Source organism: Balaenoptera musculus, chromosome 6, assembly GCF_009873245.2.
Source record: "Balaenoptera musculus isolate JJ_BM4_2016_0621 chromosome 6, mBalMus1.pri.v3, whole genome shotgun sequence".
Lineage (NCBI taxonomy): Eukaryota > Metazoa > Chordata > Mammalia > Artiodactyla > Balaenopteridae > Balaenoptera > Balaenoptera musculus.
In genome coordinates, this window is record NC_045790.1 from 60,613,748 (window position 1) to 60,638,719 (window position 24,972).

The 24,972-nt window shown below is 37.3% G+C and overlaps 1 protein-coding gene across 4 annotated transcripts in view; it reads left to right on the forward strand.

The window, feature by feature from the left end:
- Positions 1-23,918, forward strand: part of PLGRKT (plasminogen receptor with a C-terminal lysine) — a 48,447-nt gene extending 24,529 nt beyond the window's left edge. For 3 of the 4 annotated variants that reach the window (XM_036856837.1, XM_036856838.1, XM_036856839.1), the window contains 3 exons: positions 19,305-19,435; positions 20,020-20,129; positions 23,512-23,918. In XM_036856837.1, coding sequence (XP_036712732.1) covers positions 19,305-19,435; positions 20,020-20,129; positions 23,512-23,633 — 363 coding nt within the window. In that variant the 3' untranslated portion in view covers positions 23,634-23,918. Of the gene's footprint in view, positions 1-18,761; positions 18,947-19,304; positions 19,436-20,019; positions 20,130-23,511 lie in introns of those variants that run through there. The other variant, XM_036856840.1, reaches the window with a different exon arrangement.
- The last annotated feature ends 1,054 nt before the right edge of the window (positions 23,919-24,972 follow it).

Genomic DNA, 24,972 nt, shown 5'->3' on the forward strand with positions numbered 1-24,972 from the left:
CACATCCTTTGTTTCCTACATGTGACAAACTACTTCTGTGGAATTTTCTAATAGAAAACTAAAGTATGCTACCCTCATGAGAAATACTATGATAATCTAGATAAAATTAGTATTGCAGTAGGTTATGACTTCCTTCTTTTATCTTAACCTTTCCCCCCAATGTTTTAGGACATCTTGGCTATTTTCTTTTCTACCCTGAGTAAACAAATGTCATCAATTGCGATTGCTTCAAAGAAAGTAATCTTATTTTGATTTAGCACAAATCAAAATCATATTGCTTCATCCAAAGTTTACTCAAATCAATGATTTTAGATAAAGTTAATGATGCTTTACGTACACACAAACATTTAACCATCGGAGACAAATTTAAGGTCTTTTGTGGCCAACATCGGCTCAGCAAATTATTTTTCTGGCTATTAGGATATGCTATATATCCTTCAATTGCTGTTCCTAGAAAATCTTGCTAATTTGATATTTAGGGTAGAGAGACTTAGTAGTGTAAAAGAACAAATGTCCCTTGTTACAATTTTTCTGACAGTTGAGCATTACGTTAGTCAATAGATTTTTTAAGTCATTTTATATTTGGAAAACATTTAAAAATTCCTCCCTGAAAATGTTCCCACTTAACATGAGATGTGGAAGGCAGCACAGATGTGGATTTGACTGGCTATCATCATCCCTTGTTTCCTACACTCTGGGCTTGCCTTTTTATAAATATTATCTCTAAGTCTCACAATAACCTTGCAAGGGAGGTATTACTGGCTGCATTTTACAGGTTGAGGAAACTGCGGTGTAGAGTTCCATGCTTGAGATCAGATAACTAGTAACCAAAGGAGGCTGATAATCTGGTCTCTCTGGCTCCAGAGCCACAGACCCCAACTTAATTTGGTGAATCATGTAATGCCACAGAGAATAAACATTGTAAAGGTGAGAATGATGTAATAGTATTCACATTGTGCCCTTGGACCCTGTGGGGATAGAGCCCAGGCAAGAAGGGTCTCCAGGCTCCACAGCCTGCTTCTTTGACCCTCTCTGCCTGACACCACTCTGTTTGGCCTCTCCTGTGATTTTTCAGATTCTGAAATTGATCCAACATCAGGCTGCCTTAATTCTGTCAACATGTTCAGGTCTACCCCTGGCAATCCATGGTTTTACAGGATAATTTTACTTGGAGAAAGGCAAGCAAAATATAAACAAGGACTTAACTATGTACGAGTGGGCAACTGCTGGGATTCTAAACAAAAACACCCCCCTAGCCTGAGTCAAATGAAGGCAGGCACCAGGATTTCAGAACCTTCTAGACAACTTGCATTGGGCCCCCTGATTCCACTGCGTTTTGACAATGAATATCTGACCCAAAAGATTCCTTCTTAGTGCTACTGGCCACACTACAACAGCTTTCCTGGTTGTTTACATTTCAGACCCCTGAAAACTTCACCCTTGCTCCTTTCTCCTCCTTGATATTTCTCCTTGGCATTTCAGTTTTCCAGATGTACATTCTGGCTGGGAGTTCCCATGGGCTCTGTCCCTCAGGGAAGGTCAGTCCTACTTACTGTGAAGCTAGTTTCTCCACTTCATCTTCATAATGGCTTTAGATCACCTAGGAGAACACCATCTTATCCTGGAGTATGTGCCAGGATCTCTTCGCTCCAAGAGCCAGAAGCAAACTCCCATCACCTCCTGTTTTCTCCCTGGGCTCACTTCGAGTCACCCACTAATTTTCTATCTTTTTCAGAGAGCTTCCAGAGAGCACCTCAAAGCAGAGATGATGGGCACATCTAGGACTAAGCAATCAGAGTTCTCCTCGATCAGTTTACCCTCTCTGCCCACCTCTCCGGGTTCTCTTTGATGACTCATGACTCAGGTGTTGTCAGAGGAAACGAAAGTCTTCCTGAAGTCTTTTAATCACCCTCTCAAAGCACAGGTCATTTTACACAGAATGAGAAAGAAAACTATCCCACTGACAGCTAGGAGCTGACCTGGCACTATCAGCTAGTCCATGGTGTTCTCCTGTGGAACACAAGTAGTTTCACAGATCACCACCATCAGGCAAGACCACTCTGTAATCATGTCAGGAAACAGACAAAGATATGAACATTGTCCAAACTGCAGAATGACCAAGTATCCCCCAACACTGACTAATATGAGTGCTACTGCATCTTTACTATTTACCACTTAGATCTGCTTGGTTCCTCTCACCTTCTCGATAAGAAGACTTAAGATATCCAATCATGGAATTACTCCCACTTCCTGGCAGCACCCTGTCCAAATGATCTTTGAACCTCCCCCAAATCACTTGACATAAGTCCATATGGTATAAATCTTTTTCTAATACCTTCTCACTGAGACTCCCCACAGTTCCCCATAGTATGTGTCTTCTTTACTGCAACAAGTCCATGAACCCTACTTTTTTTGACTATAGGTATGTTCCTGGTATTCTTTAGCTGGAGGACATTGATATCACTATGATAATGTGATAAATGTCTACTGTTTATTTAGTGCTTACTATGTGCCAAGGTCTATTCTAAGCTCTTTGTATATATTAATACCTGTAATCCTTGTTACACATCATGAAATGGGCATGATAATTAGTCCCATCTTGTTGATGAGGAAACCGAAGCACGGGGAGTTTGAATATGTGGTAGTCCTGTTTCCCTGAAGAAGGATATTCCCTCATGAGTTTGGGCAGTCTTTAAGCTACAGAACAGGCCAAGAAAACACTTCATTTCTCTATGATCTCTAGGACCGAGGTGACTGAAGGCTAGGCTAGTTCCCTAGGGCTGTTCCAAATGGAGAGAAGATCCTTTCCACTTGCCCATCTTAAGCCAAAACCTCAAGGGCCAAGGGGAAAGAGTAGAAGCGTGAGCTCATTTCTGAAGAACTTTTATTTTCTTCACTGTAAAACATGATCTCCTGCCAAGAACAATGATTTGATATATATAGGGTTTAATGTATATTCTCCATGATATTCTCCATATAGCCTATGATATTTGAACACTTACTATGTGACAGGCATAGTTTCAGATGTTTACTAGTCAACATAATTAATATCTCAGTCCTCATCACACTCAATTTCTCAGCAACTCTTGACACAATTGACCATTGATCACTCCCTCCTTGAAACACATTCTTCAGTTCCTTTCTGGGAAAACACACCTCTTAGTTCTCTTCCTACTTCCCTGACCACACCAGCTCAGTCCCCTTTGCCTCCTCTTCTCCCTGACTCCTGCATATTCCTGGAGTGGCCCTGGCTCAGATCACACTTGTCTTCTCTTCTCCATCTATACTCACTTCCTAGGGGAGCTCATCTAGTCTCATAATTTCAAATACCACCTATTTAACTGATGACTTCAGATTTCTATTGCTAGCCCAGACTTTGGCTGTAACTACAGACTGCTGACTTGACATATCCATCTGGATATCCACAAACATTTTAAACTAACATATGCAAACCACAATTCCTCATTCTCACCCATTCTGACCCCATTCTTATCCATCAAATCTGCTTATCCTGCAGGCTTCTCGATCTCCATAAGTGGCACCACCATGCTGTGGTCAGGCTACAAACCTGGGATTGCCTCTTACTCTCCCCTTTTTCTCACATCCCTTTATCAAGTCCATCAGAAAATGATTTTCAGCTCTGAATTCTAAACACATACAGAATCCAACCACTTACCACCTTCACTGCTGTCACTCTACTCCAAACCCCCATCTTTTGCTTGGAATAGTGCTACAGCCTCCCAGCTGCTTTCGCAGTTTTTACACTTGCTCCCCTACAACTTCTTATTTTCTTGAAGTATATCATAGACACAGTGAAGTGCACAAATCTTGTGTGCAGAGCTCAATGAATTTCTACATACGTTTATACCCATATAATTACCATCCAGATCAATATATAGAATATTTCCAGCCCAGGAAGCTTCCTCCTGCCTCTCCCACTGCTAAAAGCAACCATTATCCAGACCTCTGCCTCCATAATTTAATTTTTAATGCTTCATACATATGGGATCATACAGTATGTACTCTTTTCCGTTTTTTTTTTTTTTAATTCATGTCTGTAAGATTTATCCACATTTTTAGTTGTAGCAGTAATTCATTCTTTTTCCATGATTTGTAGTATTCCATTATATGAATATACCATAATTTATGTATCCATCCTACTGTTGATGGATATTTAGATTGATTCCAGTTTGGGTCTATTATGAATATTGCTGCTATGAGTGGTAAACATATGTGCTCATGTCTCTTGGGTACATCATATTCTTCAAAGTCAGACTGATCCGTTAAAATGTCAAATCACACAGCTTCTTGCTCAAAGCCCTCCAGCAGCTTCCCATCTTCCTCACAATTTTTACTGAAGTTCCAGCAAAGGCCTACAAGACTTGTTCTCAAATACGGTCCACTTTTTAAAAGCATCAACACTGGAGCTTGTTAGAAATACAGAATCATGTGTCCCTCCTTGTCCTACTGAATCAGAATCTGCTTTTAATATATCCCCCAGGTGATTCACATGCATGTCTGAGAAGCTCTGCGCTTGGTGATCTATCCCTTCGCCATCACCTCTCTGACCTCATCATCTACCACTTTCCCCCTTGCTCATTCCTCTCTGGCTACACCGGTTACTTTGCTGTTCCTTAGACACCCCAGACATGCTCATCATTGAGAGGTTGTCTGAGCAGGACCTGGTCAGCAATTTCTTCTCCTGACCCAGTTGTCGGCTTACCATGTGACCTTAATTTCACAGTATGGTAGCTAACTTCTTTTTACCCATAAAGAATGAACCCAGAGTATAATTATAGGTGAAGGACATGGGAAGACTAAGATTAAGTAGTGGTGATGGGGGAAAGGGGAGAAACAGATGTCAGGAAAAAAAATACATATATATGGGGATATATGTATATGTATAGCTGATTCACTTTGTTATAAAGCAGAAAGTAACACACTATTGTAAAGCAATTATACTCCAATAAAGATGTTTAAAAAAAAGGCAAAAAAACCCCATATATATTGGGCTTCCCTGGTGGCGCCGTGGTTGAGAATCTGCCTGCCAGTGCAGGGGACACGGGTTCGAGCCCTGGTCTGGGAAGATCCCACATGCCGCGGAGCAACTCGGCCCGTGAGCCACAACTACTGAGCCTGCGCGTCTGGAGCCTGTGCTCCGCAACAAGAGAGGCCGCGATAGTGAGAGGCCCGCGCACCGCGATGAAGAGTGGCCCCCGCTTGCCCCAACTGGAGAAAGCCCTTGCACAGAAACGAAGACCCAACACAGCCATAAATAAATAAATAAATAAATAAATAAAAATAAAAAATTTAAAAAAAAACCCCATATATAGCCATGCATGTATATATACATATATATACATATATACATATATATACACACACACACACATATATACATATATACATATATACATATACATATATATACACACACATATATATATATATATATATGTGTGTGTATATATATATATATATAAATAAATAAAATTAGGCTGAAAGATTTTTCCATATCAGAATATATAGCTGCATAGGAATAATGATGATGATGATAAGAACAGAAAAAACAACTAGTTTTTATTAAGTATTGACTCAGCCTGAAAGTGGAATTGCTAGATCAAGGGGTAGGTACATTTAAAATAGGTGTTTCCAAATTCAACCATAGGGTTGTATTATTTCTACATGCTATTCTCCTTAATAATGTAATCCTCAAGACAACCCCATGAGGGTAGTTACTATTATTTTCTATATTTTACAGATGAAGAAACTGAGGTACAGAGAGATTAAGTGACTTGCCCAAGGACACAGTGTTAATAAGTGGTGGCATCAGACTCAAATGCAGGCAGTCTGATTGCAAGGCCCACACTCTTAACCCTTCACTGTGCCTCTCTCGTGTAACCATCACCACCATCCAACTCTAAGAACATTTTCATCTTTCCCAACTGAAACTCTGTACTCATCAAACACTAACTCTCCACTCCCCTCTCTCCCCAACCCCTGGCAACCATCATTCTACTTTCTGTCTCTATGAATTTGACTCCTATAGGTACCTCATATTAGTAGAATTATATAATATTTGTTATTTCATGATCTGCTTATTTCAACTGGCACAATGTCCTTGAGTTTCTTCCATGTTGGAGCATGTGTTAGAATTTTCTTCCTTTTTAAAGCTGAATAATATTCCATGTATATGCCACATTTTGTTTATTCGTTCACCTGTTGGTGGCCATTTGGGTTGCTTCTACTTTTTGGGTATTGGGAATAATACTGCAGTGAACATGGGTGTGTAAGTGTCTACTCGAGTCCCTGCTTCCATTGCTTTTGGGTATACACCCAGAAGTGGAATTACTGGATCATATGGTAATTCTGTAATTTTTTTTAAGGAATTGCCATGTCATTTTCCATAGCAGCTGCACCACTGTACATTCCCACCAGCAACGTACAAGGGTTCCAGTTTTTCCATATCTTTGCCCCGGGCCAATACTTCTTATTTTCTGTTGTTGTTGTTCATAATAGCCATCCTAATAGGTGTGAATTTTTTTATTTTTCATGTATAAAATCTGTTAATCTTTTCCTTCATGTTTCCTGTTTTTCTTGGAAAGGTCTTTGACTTCCTAAGGTTATACAAGCAGTCTCCAAATTTTCCTTATAATATATTTATCACTTCATTTGGTACATTCAGGGCTTTGATTCACCTGGAATTAATTTTCTATTTGATTTAAGACAGGGAGTACTAACTGTCTTCTTCCAGACTGAAGAGTCAATGATGCAAGTGTCATTCCTGATAGTTCATGCCTTTCCCTTTCTACCACTCTGACTTTCCTGTGGCTCCCCAACCCCCCAACCCAGGGCCAATACTGAGCCACTGTTGTTTTTAATACTTCCTATCTTTGCTTGCTTATCAATGCTATCAAATTAGGCTTATTTTTTATTGCAAGAAAGTGAGTGTGAATAAACAGCCCATAATAAAAAATGTACCTCTTTCTTATGAAAATAAAACATTCAGGAGGATTATAAAAGAAAATCTTATGGCTGTTATCATTTGCCTTATATATTGAGGTGCCCCTATGTTGGGTGCATATATATTTACAACTGTTATATCTTCTTGGATTGATCCCTTGATCATTATGTAGTGTCTTTCTTTGTCTCTTGTAACAGCCTTTATTTTAAAGTCTGTTTTGTCTGATATGAGTATTGCTTCTCCAGCTTTCTTTTGATTTCCATTTGCATGGAATACCTTTATCCATCCTCTCACTTTCATTCTGTATGTGTCCCTAGATCTGAAGTGGGTCTCTTGTAGACAGCATATGTACCAGTCTTGCTCTTGTATCCATCCAGCCAGTCTGTGTCTTTTGGTTGGAGCATTTAATCCATTTACATTTAAGGTAATTATTGATATGTATGTTCTTACTGTCATCTTTTTAATTGTTTTGGATTTGTTTTTGTAGGTCTTTTTTCTTCCCTTCCTCTTTTGTTCCCTTCTTTTGTGATTTGATGACTATCTTTAGTGTTGTGTTTCAGTTGCTTTTTCTTTTTTGTTGTGTATCTATTGTAGATTTTTGGTTTGTGGTTACCATGAGGTTTTGATATAGCAGTCTGTATATATACAAGATTGTTTTAAGTTGCTGTTCTTTTAATATCAAATGCATTTCCAATATCCTGCATTTGTGCTCTCCTCTTCTCACTATTGCTCCCATTGATATCATATTTGTGTGTGGAAGATTTCCTACCTTTACTGTATGTTTGTCTTTACTGGTGAGCTTTCCAATTCATAAGTTTCTTGTTTTCTAGTTGTGGCCTTTTCTTTTTTGCCTTGAGAAGTTCCTTTAGCATTTTTGGTAAATTTCGTTTGGTGGTGCTGAATTCTCTCAGCTTTTGCTTGTCTGTAAAGCTTTTGATTTCTCAGTCAAATCTGAATGAGACCCTTGCTGGGTAGAGTATTCTAGGTTGTACGTTTTTCCCTTTCATCACCTTAAATATATTGTTCCACTCCCTTCTGGCCTATAGAGTTTCTGCTGAAAAATCAGCTGATAACCTTATGGGGATTCCCTTGTATGTTATTTGTTGCTTTTCCCTTGTGGCTTTTAATATTTTCTCTTTGTCTTTAATTTTTGTCAATTTGATTAATATATGTCTCAGAAATATAGATCATGGAACAGGATAGAAAGCTCAGAAATAAACCCATGCACCTATGGTCAATTAATCTACGACAAAGGAGTCAAGAATATACAATGGAGAAAAGACAGTCTCTTCAATAAGTAGTGCTGAGAAAACTAGACAGCTACATGTAAAAAGAGTGAAATTAGAACATTCTCTAACACCATACACAAAGATAAACTCAAAATGGATTAAAGACCTAAATGTAAGACTGGATACTATAAAACTCTTACAGGAAAATATAGGCAGAACATTCTTTGACATAAATTACAGAAATATCTTTTTTGATCCACTTCCTAGAGTAATGAAAATAAAAACAAAAGTAAACAAATGGGACCTAATTAAACTTAAAAGCTTTTGCACAGCAAAGGAAACCATAAACAAAATGAAGAGACAACCCACAGAACGGGAGAAAATATTTGCAAACGATGTGACTGACAAGGGATTAATCTCCAAAATATACAAACAGCTCATGCAGCTCAATATCAAAATAACAACTCAGTCAAAAAATGGGCAGGTCTAAAGAGGCATTTCTCCAAAGAAGACATACAGATGGCCAAAAAGCACATGAAAAGATGCACTACATCGCTAATTATTAGAGAAATGCAAATCAAAACTACAGAATGGCCATCATCAAAAAGTCTACAAACTATAAATGCTGGAGAGGGTGTGGAGAAAAGGGAACCCTCTTGCACTGTTGGTGAGAATGTAAATTGGTACAGCCACTGTGGAGAACAGTATGGAGGTTCCTTAAAAAACTAAAAATAGAGCTACCATATTATCCAGCAATCCCACTCCTGGGCATATATTCAAAAAGATACATGCACCCCAATATTCATTGTAGCACTATTTACAATAGTCAAGACATTGAAGCGACCTAAATGTCCCTCAACAGAGGAATGGATAAAGAAGATGTGGTACATATATACAATGGAATATTACTCAGCCATAAAATAGAATGAAATAATGCCATTAACAGCAACATGGATGGACCTAGAGAAGTAAGTCAGACAGAGACAAATATCATATGATATTTGTCCATTTGTATGTGGAATCTAAAAAAATGATACAAACGAACTCATTTACAAAACAGAAACAGACCCACAAACTTAGAAAACAAACTTATAGTTACCAAAGGGGAAAGGTGGTGAGGAGGGATAAATTAGGAGTTTGGGATTAACATATATACACTACTATATATAAAATAGATAATCAACAAGGACCTGTTGTATAGCACAGGGAAGTCAACTCAATATTCTGTAATAACCTAAATGGGAAAAGAATCTGAAAAAATATATATATATGACACTGAATCATTTTGCTGTACATCTGAAACTAACACAACATTGTAAATCAGTTATACTCCAAAATAAAATAAAAATTTAAAAAAGAAACCACTAAAAAAAAATTTGTTTACAAAAAGCCTGTGTGAAAACGTTTATAGCACAAAAAAATCTTATGACATAAAACTCTAATTACATTTATGTTTATTTCTCAGTTTGACTTCTCTCTCCCTATCTGTGGCTATTCAGTTTAGGTTTTTATTTAGCATTATATCTGAAAAGAAATGAGTGTCACTACAGGGATTAAACAGCAGCAAATCTAAGACTTATTGGTCATGACTGGGTCAGGCTCACCTTTCTGCAGAACTCTGAGATCCATACAAATCAGAACAGGACAACATGTAAAAATAACATGTTTTTCCATTTCAGGAATTAATGATTATTTTCTTATAATAGTGAGATGATATTTTATTTTTAAATTGCATGTGAACATGAATTATCAGAAGTATCTTTTCCCAGAAATGGGTAACTAAATAATGAATTCTTTCTACAATCTACTTTTGTTTTCATATTGAAATCAGGTTTAAATAAATTTCTAATTTAAACGCTTGCCTAAAATTAATTAGAATTGGAAATGACTTGCCCCACAAATTCTTCCCATTAACAATTATTATATCACTAGGTTAACCTTCTGGTGTTAACTGGATTCTGATTTTAGCTGCTATATAAATGTATTTTCCTCTAAATAAAAGAATCTCTAGATTAACAGCCATCTAAGCTGAGCTCCCAAAATAGCTTGCAAAACTGGTGATGAGCCGACATTTGAGCAATGTTTTAAAGTAAGATAGATCAGCTCAACCCACCCTTTTAACCAAAAATTTGCTGTGGTATATATTGCACCTCTTTAGGGCAAATAAGGTCTAATACCCAGGGAGGGTGATGTGAGTATTAGGGATAGGAATGCTTGAAGAGAAAATAGAAACATTTACAGAGAAAAAACAATATTCCTCCCTGCCTCCTGACATTGCAAGGAAAATTTTGGTGGTGTGTTTTAGTATGAAAATAGAAAATGTATGGAATATAAAGCTTAAAACTATTTATGAAAAGGACTATATATATAATGCTAAACAGTTTTTTCTTCCCTCTTAGATAAATATAAAGGTGGAATATATTATTATAAAATGATTTATAAAGTCTTTGCATCTGAATAGAGTTATTTCTTACCAAGTGGTTCAGATGTTTCTGAACAGTTCTTGAGAGCGGAACATGAAAAACCTCGTTAAGACACAGGAATAATTGTGTGGTCAGGCAGCTATATCACCACAAAGCATCATCATTTTTGTTAATGATTTAAAATAAATGCATGCTGTTACGTACTGATGCTGAAAGGCTACTCTGTCCCACTTCTATTTTAAAAAAATCTTTATTGAGTAATTCACATACTATAAAACTGTAGGGGTACACATTGTACGGGTACCATTCAATGATTTTTAGTATTTTTATAGAGTTGTACAACCATCACCATAATCCAGTTATAGAACATTTCCATCATCCCCAAAAGTTCACTTGTGCTCAAGTATAGTAAATCTTTGATCCCAACTCCAGACCCAGGAAATCATTAATCTACTTTTTGTCTCCATAGATTTGCCTTTTCTGGACATTTCACAGAAGTGGAATCATACAATTTGTGGTCTTTTGTGTCTGGCTCCTTTCCTTAGCATAATATTTTTGGGGTTCATCCATGTTGTGGGATGTTTCTCCTCCAAGGGACTTTTCGAATCAGTTTGTCAAGCAAATTTTTAAAAAATTCCTGTCAACCAGGTGGAAAGTCCTTTGTTCAACAATGCTTTTAATCCCTCTTATTTCTTGCTTTGGCTTCCTCCATCTTCTGAAGCATTTTAGAAGAATTATTTTATATTACTATGAATGTAAGAAAAGCACATCAAAGTACAGAAATACTTTTTACTGGATTAAAAAAAACCCTCTAGTTTTGGGGATTCCATGGATACTGAAATGTAGGGTCAGAAGCACACGTAACTCATTGAGAAGATAGAAGTGAAACTAAAGAATATTCTACATGGTCACAGTTGTATTCACTGGGGTTTAGTTCTGTCTTTTTGTTTTATTTTGTTTTACTTCTCTTTTGCCTTGGCTTGTGTTCTGAAAATAAGTACTTTATTAATTTCCTGGCTATTATTATAAAAGGTGTTAAGTAGTATTACTAAGAAGTAAAAGAAACACCCAGGATGTACGAGAGCTACAGGCACTGGCAAGTTACTTAATCATTCTTACCACCAGTTTTCTCATCTGGAAAAATGGGATATTAGTGACACCTGCCAAACAGACTGTTATAAAGAGTAAATGACTCAATAACCATTAGCCTTTAAGGATACTATGTTCATTTCTGTGGAAACTTTGTCTTTTTCTCCTGAAACGTATCTTTACCTCCCTAGGCTTCAAGATTTACAGAAATGTATTTCTGATTGACACTATGTAGACTGCTGCTGCTTTTCCCATACAAGCCTGCTCTCCCTCAACAACTACAGGCATATTAAAACAAAGATGCTCTAATTCCTTTTTAGTCTCATAAAAAAAAAAAAATCCCACCAGGAAGGTACTGTTATTATCCCCAGTTTACAGATGAGAAAACAGGCTGTTTAGACATGCTGTGACTCACCTAAGGTCACAAGGCCAGGAAGAGTCAGATAGAGCCACATTTGGAAAACTGCAGGAAGTCCAGCTGACCAAAGCTGGGAAGGGCTACAGTAGAAAATGAGGTGGGGCACAGATCTGGTCCAGAGGGCTCAGAAAGCTGAGTAGAGCATTTATACATGATGTGGCAGAAAAGAGAAGTTTTAGAAGTTTTTGAGCAGGGGAATGACAGGAGCAGAACTTTTTATTATATTTAATTTAAAATATTTTAAAATAATCTTGCAATCTTATGTCTATTTTCGAGGCAAATAATAGCAGCTAACTTTTACTGAATCTTTATTAAAGCTCTGCTCTAAGGCCTTAACATGTAGTTGCTCATTTAATCCTTACAACAACCCTTTAAGGTAGGCATTGTCATTTGCCCCATTTTACAGATGAGAAAACTGAGGCACAGAGAGATGTAAGAACTTGCCAGAAGCTACACAGCTTGCAAGAGCCAGGCTTCAATTTCAGGCAGTCTGGCTCCAGTGTCCATAGTATTAACTTCTGGGCCACAGTGCTTTTTAGTTAATAGATCTATACCACAGGCTAGACATATAAGGATAACATGGGGCCACTGCAGTACCCAAAGTCTAAGGTGATAGGGATTTGGATTTCAGGGGAGGCAGCAAGAATGGAGAAAAGGGGAGATTTCAGAAGAAAAGCTGGTGGTAGAATTTCTGGACTAACTAGATACGTGGGGGGTTAAGAAGAAGAGTGAGTTGAAGATGGAAACCAAAGTTTTCATTCCTCTGGGAGAATCATGGAGCCTCTGAGGAGTACAAGGAGCTGGCAGGGGGGGCCTGGTCTGGAGGAACTAACAGTCACAGTGCAGGGAGTGCTGAATTCAGTGTAGTACCAGGAACACAAGTCAGCCAACTGCAGCTGGCAGCATTGCTCAGTGAGTGGATGGGGCTCCGGACAGAGATGTGGGCATCTTCAGCAAAGAGAAACTTTGAAGTCAGGAAAACAGGTGAACTGTCCTAGAAAGAGAGAGCAAAGATAGTGAAGGAAAAAGGCTCTAAGTCTAGGTAACCATTGGGACAGGAGACAAGAGGAGAAAGCAAGACAGAGGGGCTAACATTCCAATGCCTGCAGTGCAAAACTCCCTTTCAAATATGCCATCTTCTTTAGGAGAGCATCCCTGTAAGGTAACTATGTTGCTCCTAGAGATAGAGAAAATTGGAGTCAAGACATTTAGGGGGCTTGTGCACAATCACATAGCAAGTTAGTGACAGAACTAGAATTTGAACCCAGTCCAAGTGACTCCAATGTCTGTCTCTTTCTATGAGCAAAAAGCTGTGGAAAGATGAACGTGCCTAGTCTGGGTGAGGATTGCTGGCTGTGGTCTAGGGGAAGACTGGCAGGACATGAAGCCCAAGAGGTAAATTGGAATAGGATTTTTAAAGGCCATGTCATGTCTAGGAATTAAAGAACCAGTAAAATTTTTTAAGCAGGAAAGTAACATGAGATTGCTTTTGAGATAGGAATAGAAATGTAAATAAATATAGAGAGAGCCATATAAAAGATGGATTGGAGGGAGAAGAAACTAGGATAGAGACAGATTGGTGGTAATATAGTGCTTTTGTTGATGGGTAATGATGCTCTGAGCTGGAGCAGGAACAGCAGGAAGAAGGCTGGATTTAAGAGGTATGCAGAGACATTTAGGTAAGACTTGGCTGTCTCTCTCCCCGTGGAGATGCTCGGAAGACAGTTGGAAACACAATCTACCACTGAAAAGAGCTCCAGGGTAGAGATTTAGAATTCAGACGTCATCAGCAAGAAGTGGTAGTTGGATCCTGGAAAGTGATAATGTCACCAGGAGCTGAGAAGACCAAGAGGAGATGGCTGAGAAAAAAATTCTAGGGGAAAGTAAACAAATAGAGGATTTGAAGGACCTTCTCTGGAAAAGGTTCTAGTACCTCTATGTTTTTAGGAATTGCCTTTCCCCTTTGTATTTCATTTATGGAAGGGGAGCAGGTCTTGACTTTTGAGAACTTCCTTAGCTTCCTGTTCTGCCCTCACCTTGAGCACAGACACTAGTTTCCTTATAGAGCCACGGGCTGGCCTTGTTCTCTCCCAGGGCCCTTGGCCTGAGCCCCAAACCCACGCTTGCGCAACAGCGTAGAAGCCACATCTCAAGAAATGTTTAGAAATCAAGTCTGCGGGCCGTGGTCGTTATTTGGATGTGGTGGTTGCCCCCAGTTCTCTGAGAAGTTAGATATGACAACGAGGAGGAGGTCACAAGAGCCTTAGGAGGCCCACATTCAGAGAGTGCTGGTCACTGAAATCACTGTAGGGATGGGGGCATGAAATCAGAGACAGTGTGTAGAGAGGCTCTTTTAAGGGGAATTAAACAGAGTAATTCAGTTCAGCCTGTACCCCGGTAAATTTAGAGCTCATTACGCAGTGTCTTTTTAAAATTCTTGTATTAATTATAATAGAAGGCCAAAGGCTTTTCAGATGATCTGTAACGACATACCCTGCCTGCTTTACTCCCATTTTCCTCACTGACTTGATTATTGCCAGTGTACTGAGAGTAGACTGCAAGGTTGGGCCTTGGAACAGGCAGGCCTGGGTTTGAATCCTAGATCTGCCATTTGATAACTGAGGCCACAGGGAAAATCAATCGAACTCTGATCCTCAGTTTCCTCAACTGTAAACTGAGTCAATACATCCTCTGCTCAGCTTCCATTCCATCCAACTCCCTTATGGAGTGCCTGCCAGCACAACAGAGGCTGGAAAGCCAAAGGCAGATTTCTCAGACTCTTGCAGCTGGGTTTCACATCTGACATGGTTCTGCCAACTAGGCACACCTGAAGGAAACCTGGGAGGTGGACATGGGCAGTATAAAGCTTCTAGAAGATGTTGGATCTTCTTGTAATCACTGTAGTGGAGCTGACTGACATTTGGGAATGTGGAGGTGGAATTTCAGTATTTGGTTCTGAGCATCTATGACAGAAGGCAGTAGCTGTGGGGTTCCCATAAGAGAGTCCCCTGTTCTGGCTGAGCATTTCTCCCTGCTATGTTATTCCTGATAGTATAGAACACAAACTAACTTCCATGGCTCCCCTAGGAATTCTTAACCTGCCAAATACCTTGCAATAATTCCCATTCTGTTTAAATTACTAATTGGAGTGGATTCCATTATCTTCAACTCATAGACCAGCCTCATAGGGTTTTGCAGGCAAGTCAATATACGTAAATTAAGTACAGTGCTTAGCACCTGGTGAGCCACATTATTATTCCTATCAGTGTATCAGCTGCCACAATAAAGTAGAAGTAAGCATCTTACAATATCTTAATGATTTTCTAATTTTATTTTTGAAGCATATTTTGTTTCTAAGATTTTTTGTTCTAAGTATTATAGAATAGAGGTCTTAGCTTTGTTCACAGCTAGGATTGACATAGAGGAACATTAATTATCAAAGTAAGAAATATGTACTCTTTAAAATGAGGAAATCCAGGATAAAAGAAAATACGCTTATTATTGTTTTTTATTTAAGTTCTGGAATTGTCTTCAACTTCAGTTAATAGCATTTATAATGTACCAGACACTGTTAGGAGCTATGTCTTTAAAGAATTTTAGATAACGGACGAGAACGTCATTGATCTTTCGTTCTTTCCCAGGCTCTACTCATCTTGTCAGCATCTTCTGATCTTGCTGGAGAAAGTCCATATATTTTAGAATCCATAAGTAATATAAAGGGCTTTTGCCAAACTGGAATTCTTAGTTTTTACATAGGGTGACCTTATTGTTTACAAACATCTGAGAGTAAGAGTGGATTTAATTGTGTTGTAATCTTTATTGGAAGGTATGTAACAAGATGCTGTAACCAAAGCTTTTAAGCTTCTGAATAATACTTCAATTTTTTTATTTTCAATTATTTTCATAAGTCATTGATTAAACAGTGGACTTATTTTTTAAAAGCTTCAATTTGTTATTCATTTCCCGTTCCAGATTCTTCCCAAACTACTTACTGGATGTTGAACATTTAAAATATCTGTAGAGCAAGTTAAAGTTAAATGCCACTAGTCACAGCTTTCATTATGGTTGCTTTATTTTAATGATCTTTATGGTTTGTTTACCTGAAATTCTGATTTTGCTTTTAGTTTAGAAGGTATCAATAATGTCTCTGTTAATTTTAAAAAGGCATAGACAAATATAAAATATTAATTTCTGATAAAAACAAAATCTCTTTTGTGACAAAACATGCAGAATAGCTTTTTGGCATTGTCCAGTTAAGCAAATAAAAAGACAACTTTTCTATTACATGTGAATATATTATGCATAAATTAAAACACTGTTGGAAACTAAAAACACAGAAGTATACGGATTTTTTTCAAGGTTGGCCTAATTATTTCTCAAAAATAGGAAAGGCTCTAATTAATAAAAAATTAAAACTACAATAAGGATAATTTATAGGACAATGTCGTTGCCTTTTTTGTGCTGTGAAAATGTTTTATGTGTCCACATGAAATTTAATCATTTTAAGATTGTATTAAAGGGAAACGTATTAAATGGTCTGTGGATCTTTACATAGTTGCCCCTTCTGAGACTCAAAAGATTGACAAATTACTGAGGTCACTAATTTTGTGGCTGCCCTTAATATTTTTTAAACAAAGAATTTGAAGAGTTAAAATACACAAGAAAGAGTGGATGTAACAGTTTTATGAAGGTGGTCAGAATGTGGTTTCTACTATGAACAATAATTTTTTTTTTTAAAGAAAAGCTATGATGATTTTTTAAATTAATTCATCTATTATTTACTTTTGGCTGCGTTGGGTCTTTGCTGCTGCGCGCGGGCTTTCTCTAGTTGCAGCGAGTGGGGGCTACTCTTGGTTGCGGTGCGCGGGCTTCGCATTGCGGTGGCTTCTCTTGTTGCAGAGCACAGGCTCTAGGTGTGTGGGCTTCAGTAGTTGTGGCACACGGGCTCAGTAGTTGTGGCTCACGGGCTCTAGAGCGCAGGCTCAGTAGTTGTGGCACACGGGCTTAGTTGCTCTGCGGCATGTGGGATCTTCCCGGACCTGGGATCGAACCCATGTCCCCTGCATTGGCAGGCGGATTCTTAACCACTGCGCCACCAGGAAAGTCCCTGAACAATAATTTTTAATAAGCTAGCTCCCTTTTATTATATTCTCTTTAAAATTAATTGTGGCTCTGTAATTGTTAAACTAGTACCAGCTAAGCCTGTAAAATCATCTTACTCTGAAGTCATAATGAGAAACATCTTAGTTTCAAATTGTCCTATAAAGCAGTATCAAAAGTAACAGAGATAGGAAAATAATTATTATAAAAAGGTGTAAAATTCTTTTAAAATAGGATAAAGATTTTTATATTTATGATTTGGGTTAAAGACTGTTACAGAAACTTACTGTACATGTTCTCTTTTGCTCTTGTTATTAGTGTCAATATTTGGGGAAGAAGGGTGAAAATGAATGTACATTTAGTTAAAAAATGCCTATTACTGGTAAATTAATAACTACATTAATGTAATTATCCCTTTATGGCTATTGAAAAAGTTTGGTGATAAAATTTATTAATTAATTTGAATTTTAAAATGTATTTGGACCTAGACCTGTGACTTTAAACACAATTTTATAAAGTATGTGGTAATTAATAAAGTTTTAATTGATAATTATCATTATAGCTCAATGATGTCCTTCATCAGGATTTTTTGCCCATGAAAGAGAGGGTCTGCATGGATTTTTTTTCAACTCTAGACTTAGTTTATTGAAGATATACAGTCTTGCTGATTTTCACAATTTCTCTATGATATATGGAGGTGATTGCTTCTATTCTTACTGGTAGAGAGTAGAGACCTAGAATATAAGATTTGTTTATAACCATTTTAAAAAATAAACTTAAATTTTAGAATAGTTTCAGATTTATAGATAAGTAAAGTTAGGGTATTCAGAGTTTTTGAATATCCTTAGTTTTTACCCAAGTGTCTATTATTGGGTTCTTGGGCCCTAGGCTTTGGTGACTCTCTGGTAAGCCACATGCTTTCAATTATCAGCAACCTTCTATGACCCTCTCCAGGTTGACCTGGGAACCTTGCAGACTTTATCCACAACCCTTGGCAGCTGAGGGAGACTGGGGTGGCCTCTCTCAGGCCTTCTATAAGCCTAGATCTGCTCTGCAATCATTTCTGCTTTACTTTAGATGCCCCTTCCCAGAATTCTTGACAGGAGGCAGAACTACAAGTGCTCTCTGTCTGAGGATTCTCAAACTCGAAATCCATCACATCCCCTGGGGCTTCAACCCCCAGGAGGGGTCACGGAGCCAAGCCCCATCTTTTTTCATAAAATCTCATTCTCCTCTTCCAGTCCCTTCCCACAGGAGAAAGAAGGCATGGAAGGAAAATTGAGTCACATTATTACTCATTCCTCTCACACTATGGTTTACATGCTTGCTATCCTCTAGGCTTTGCTAATGATACACAGTGCCAAGATTTAAGAATTTAAAAAGAGCTCTTTTCTCTCTCAAGAATCTAACTCTTTCAAAATAATGGGCTTGGGCTTTCAGACTGTTGCTTCTCCTATGTATTTTCTAAAAATCCATTCAGAAATTCGGTCTCCTGTGTTCTGGGCTGTATCTGCTTTCTGTTCTAAGGCAGCGAAAGGCACTGACTAAAGTGGTGAAGGACTTGAGGCAACAAGAAAAATGTGGCAAAGAAAAATCTCTATTGATGTCTGAAAATAATACCCCTCTACCATCATATTATGATGCAATATGGACCCAATACTTCAAATGAATTTCAGTGTGGAGCTGGATGGTTTTGGAAGACAGAATGATTTCAGTGCAAATGGTAATTAAGGCCAATAAAGTGTTTCTGTATTTAAAGGCACATAGATATTTTTCTCACATTTCATATAGTAAGCTGAACATATATTTTCGGCTTGGATAAATGTTCCAGACTGCATGCATACAAGAGCTGAAGAAGAATATCATACTTATTCCATATATATTCCAGATTTCACTGCCAACGTTACAGTTGGGGATAGCAGTCCAGAGGGACTTTAGTCAAAGTCTCTTGAGATTAAAAAAAGAAAAAACATGAGTTAAAGCTATTGAAGAAAGAAAATCCACTAGAAAAGCAAATTATTAACTCTGTGCTCGGATTCAAAAGATGAATAACCACACTTTGTCTTTTGTTTTGTCCTCAGCTGGAAAGGCAGCTAATGATGCAGAATGAAATGAGAGAAAGACAAATGGCTATGCAGATTGCTTGGTCTCGGGAATTCCTCAAATATTTTGGAACTTTTTTTGGCATTGCAGCCGTCTCTTTAACAGCTGGGTATATTTGCTACTTACTTTAAATTTTCTTCTACTTCTTTTTGTCTCTGCCATGATCATATTATTAAGTTGGCCAAGATAGGACTTTGATCCAAATAGTACACGTATAGGCAAACAAAGTAACCCTGATAGCTTAGTCCCTGATAGCTTAGTCCTTAGATAACTCTGTAGAACCAGGATAGTAATAGTTAATTCTTCCTTTAGTTTCTTAGATTTCTTCTGTACTTTTCTCCATTTTATAAGTAAGAGAGAGGACTGACTTTGCACCAAGACAGAAGGAAGTCTCTACAAATTCATCTCCACAGTCCCTAAGGGATAGATATCAATACTTAAATATTTTTAAAATGAGTAATCTGAGCCTCAACATCAAATAAAGATGAACAAATCATAGACCCTACCCAAGAACCGCAGAATCTGCTGAGGGATTATGGGTAAGCAAATCCTATTTCCATAGAAGAATTAAGTAACTTCTGAAATGGAGGATATTCTTCCCAAAAGCGGATAATTTTTTTCCTTTCATCAAGTACAGAGATATTTATTTACAGGTTATTCCTTGATATTCATTCTTTTTTGTTCTTGAATCAGAGCAATTAAAAAGAAGAAGCCTGCCTTCCTCTTCCCTATCGTTCCATTAGGCTTTGTCCTTACCTACCAGTATGACATGGGCTACGGGACCCTTATACAAAGAATGAAAGGTAAGTCTTTGATAAACCAGAGTCTCAATTTCTGATACATTTTCTGGTTCCAGGATCCACTCCTCACACCCCCTTTACTTATGAAAATTCTGACAAGACTCTCCCTGAGCTACCAATGACCGATATTTCTACCCCCTCTCACATAGTGGTATGCTGGAGTCACCTCATACCAGCTCACAAGAACCAACTGTCAAATGTTCAGGAATTTTGTAAGCTGCTTGTTAAATACAGTCATTATTAAAAATTAAATTTCATAAACTAACACAACATTGTAAATCAGCTATACTCCAATAAAATTTTTTTTAATTAAATTATATAAACTTACAATTAAATAAATTACAGAAAATACATAATATTAAATTATATTTAAAACAATAATAAATAATCAGAACTTAGTTTCTAATTATTTTACAAATATCTGTACTCTTAAGTTATGTATATCTATTCTTTTAAGTTATGTATATCTACTGTATCTGTATGGTGAAAATGCAGATACAATATATAGATATAATAAAATACAGATACAACTCTGACTTCAGTGACATCCCATTGGTATGTCAGCTTGAAGGTGGTCATGGTGGGAGTATTCACACCATGGAAATCTACAAATACCAAATCAAGGCTTGACTTACTATTTTGTTGATTGTCTAGATCAGGGGTTGACAAACTATGATCTGCAGGCTGGCCACCTATTTTTGAATATAGTTTTACTGGAACACAGACATACCCATTCATTTCTGCTTTTCCATTTCCATGACAGTGCTGAGTCACTGCAACAGATATGTAAGTCCCCACAAGCCTAAAATATTTACTATCTGGCCCTTTAAGAAAGTCTGCCAACCCGTGGTCTAGACTTAAGAAAATGATGAAGAAAATGTTAATAATGTGTATTAGTCTTAAAAGTGTGTTGTGTCCATATCCGTTATGTTGTGAATAGCATAAAAAAATTCAAGAAATGTCCTAATATTTGAAAACTGTTATCTGATTCAACAAAGTCCACAATATTCTCAAACAACTAAAGTTCCAGCATATGTCACTGTTTCACTTTTGTCCTACTCATTAACGTAAATGAAAACACCAACCATCATTCATGTTGAAATTATACTTTCTCATCAACTGCTTAGGCGAGCTATGGATAAAAGAGTTCAGCAAAATCAATAAAAACATTCTTTGAGGATCAATTTGCTATATGGAATTTATGATAAAGGGTACTGTACATGTTATTATTATTTATAAATTGTATGCTACATATATTTCATATAAGTAAAATTTATAATAAACTTATGTACATAATAAACTTATGTACATTTGTTTTTGTTCTGGAAAGCTGGTTGTTAAATTTTCACCAGTACTGTGCTGCTCTCACTGAACTCTGGCTTTTATTGCCCTAGAAAATAGCCCTGCTGCCACAGATGCCATTCCTGTCCCAAGAAGACAGAGTTTCCCATTAGTCTAGGATATCCATGTCTTCCAAATTCCCACCACTACACACCTCTCATGAAGATCCCTATTTCCCTACTCCTCTAGCCTTCAACCCAGAGCATGCTGGAAACAGTGCTTTCCCAAGCCTTCATTTTTGCCATCCTGTTCTCTCCTGGGCTGTAGGCCCATCACTATCCCTGAGGCTCTGTGGGGACTGGTTTAGTATGGGAAAGGAGAAGGTGCAGGTATTGGGAGTAGGCAGTAGAACATTTCATTCACAAACTTAGGGAAATGGAGGGATGATATGTTCTTAAAAATTCCCATTTGAAAATAGAAGTACATTTTCCACATAGAAACTATGTTAAAATGTTCTTTGGGGTCAGACATTATTGATATCATAGTTCAGCTATATTGTGGGCTAAACTGTTTTGTTGATGGCCTAGAAATTTATTTATAGCATATATTACTGTGGGAAAATGTATTCTGAGTTCTAAATCACTGATCTACAAGTTAACTTTTGGAGTATAATTCCATTTTAAGCTGGAAACTAACTGTACAAAACTGATTTACTTATGTTAAAACTCATTTCAATAACCTGCTCAGGTTCATGTTACTCATCTGCTTAAGAATTCATTAGTCTGAGCTCAACTATGTCTGTTTATAAGAACATTAGAGTTCTCAGTCCCTCATAAAAGTTAGTATGTAGTATTAAGAAATCTCAGCTCTATTATACAGCATTCACTTGAACGTATTACTAATGGAGAGCAAATTTATTTTCTAGGAATATTTTGATTGTATAATTGGGAAGTAATTTTATTACAGGTCCATCAGAGTCCATAGAATATAAAAATTTAACTTCCAAGGCATGTTGTGGAAATTTCCTGTTAAAAAAAAAAAAACAACTTTAGAATCCACCAGGAAACTTACCATATTAAAAAGTTTAGTTTATAATATATAGCCCTGTTAACTAGAGATGACCCCAAGCTATATACTTCCTGTTTAACTGACTTTATTATCAGCCATTCTGTAAACACATACTAAGAATCTGCCATATGGAAGGCACTCTCCCATGGAAACATCTAGTCTGTCATCAATAGCCTGCCCGATTACATACAATTTTATAATGATTTTTACCTAGTATTTAAGACTGAGAAAAAAAAATGTTTGCAGATTGTTGGAATGCTGTGATAATTTGCAAATTGTAGCCTGCCCTGTTGGGTTTGGAGTATAAATTAATTGTGTGTTAAAAGAGGAATATTTCAAGAAAACAACTGCCTTTATTCCCAAGGAAAGTTTATGGAATGTCAACAATACATACTATAGTTTTTCAAAATTTCGCTAGTCTTCAACAATAAAAGTTGGCAAATGTCACTGTGCCCAAGAAATTACTAGCTATTATTTAAGAGGAATTGTTTATAAAAATGTGTATATGTGTGTGGATGTATGTATATATGGACTAAAGAACATTTAATATTATTTGGGGTATTTATAAGTAGTTTCAAGTCAAAGATTAGCTTTCCTGAAAAATTAGAGTTTTTTAGTAAACTTTATTTTCTTCTCACGTCACTTATGATATAATAAGGGGCAACAAGAAGAACTATATGGGGTTTCACCACCCTAAACCCCTCCTAACACAACCAATAGTTATCATCCTGACTTTCCTTCAAGGAAAAAAAATATTACTTGCTATTCTTTCTCTTCTACATTTTAAAATGCTGTCTTCTGTCAAATAAAGTCTCTGGCATCTGATTTATCTCATTATGAATCTTCAGGATTCATTATTGTGTTTCCTTTGGGAGGTCACTTCACCGGGGACAGTGGGTGAAATATTTAACTGTGAGATCTGGGGGCATGCCTCCACACAGTGTTACAGCATGTCACTGGAACACAACAAGTAGGTCTTCTCACAAAATGCTGATGACCCCTTTGTCACCTTGCACATTTCTGTACTTTATTTAAGGTGAAGCCGAGAACATACTGGAAACAGAAAAGAGTAAGTTGCAGCTGCCAAAAGGAATGATCACTTTTGAAAACCTTGAAAAAGCAAGAAGGGAACAGAGTAAATTCTTCATAGACAAATGAAATCATTTTTACCCACCAAATCTCAAAATACAGAATTGTTGACTTGAATCATGGCCTTTACCATTTTTTAAATGCTTGAGATTTTGATATAATGGTTTTTATTTTAAAATAATAAAATTTAAGATGAACTTTATTAAATTATTTTAAAATAAAATGTATAACATTCAACACAAAATCATGGAGGTACTCTAAATAACTTTCAGATTTCCTCTGTATGTGTGTGTATCACAAACATCTAGATGTAAAATTAATAAACTATATTATTTTGAATTTCTGGAAGCAAAAGTTCTGTTGTTCTCATTTCTCTGTTGCACACACTTGCGCCATCACATTAATCTCCCACAGATACTGCTTTTATTTGGATTTTTCAATTGTGTCCTGTCTCCACATGATAGAAAACAACTAATATTAATGATTAACATGTATATTGCACCTGCTATGGCCATTGTCTGATTGTTTTGCACATATTCTTGTAATTATCCCAACAATCCCATGAGGCAGGCATCATTTTTTTTTAATAAATTTATTTTATTTATTTATTTATTTTTAGCTGCATTGGGTCTTCATTGCTGTGCACGGACTTTCTCTAGTTGCGGCGAGCAGGGGCTACTCTTCGTTGCGGTGCATGGGCTTCTCATTGCAGTGGCTTCTCTTGTTGTGGAGCACGGGCTCTAGGCGCACAGGCTTCAGTAGTTGTGGCCGGCGGGCTCAGTAGTTTTGGCTTGCGGGCTCTAGAGCACAGGCTCAGTAGTTGTCATGTACGGGCTTAGTTGCTCTGCGGCATGTGGGATCTTCCTGGACCCGTGACCCCTGCATTGGCGGATTCTTAACCACTGCACCACCAGGGAAGCCCCCATCATTTTTATAGATGTGGAAACTGTGGCATAAAGAGATTGAATTGCTTGCCTAAGGTCATACACAGACAGAACTGGGACATAACCCTAAATGGTTTGGCTCCAGTGTCTATACTCTAAAAGGTCTTGAAAAAGTTATGCCTTAATGCATTCTTGACATGAAAAGACAATTGTGAAAGACAAAAGGTAAAAACATTCAAATAATGACTCGGCACAGTTTCTAGAGAGGTGGGAAGGAGGGGAAGGTTAATTAGGATGTCCACCTTTTTATTTCCACTCACCAGGAAACCTATACTCATAAAATAATCCTATTTATATCCATTCCTACAGTTGCAAACCCTACATACACTAATTCCAAAGATATTTATTAATACCTGCTATGTGTCAGCCACTGTTGTAGGCACTGGGGCTACATGAGTGAATGCATAGACAAGGTTGCTATATCCTAGGCAGAGAAATATGTTCTAGTGAGGAGTGGGAGAGCT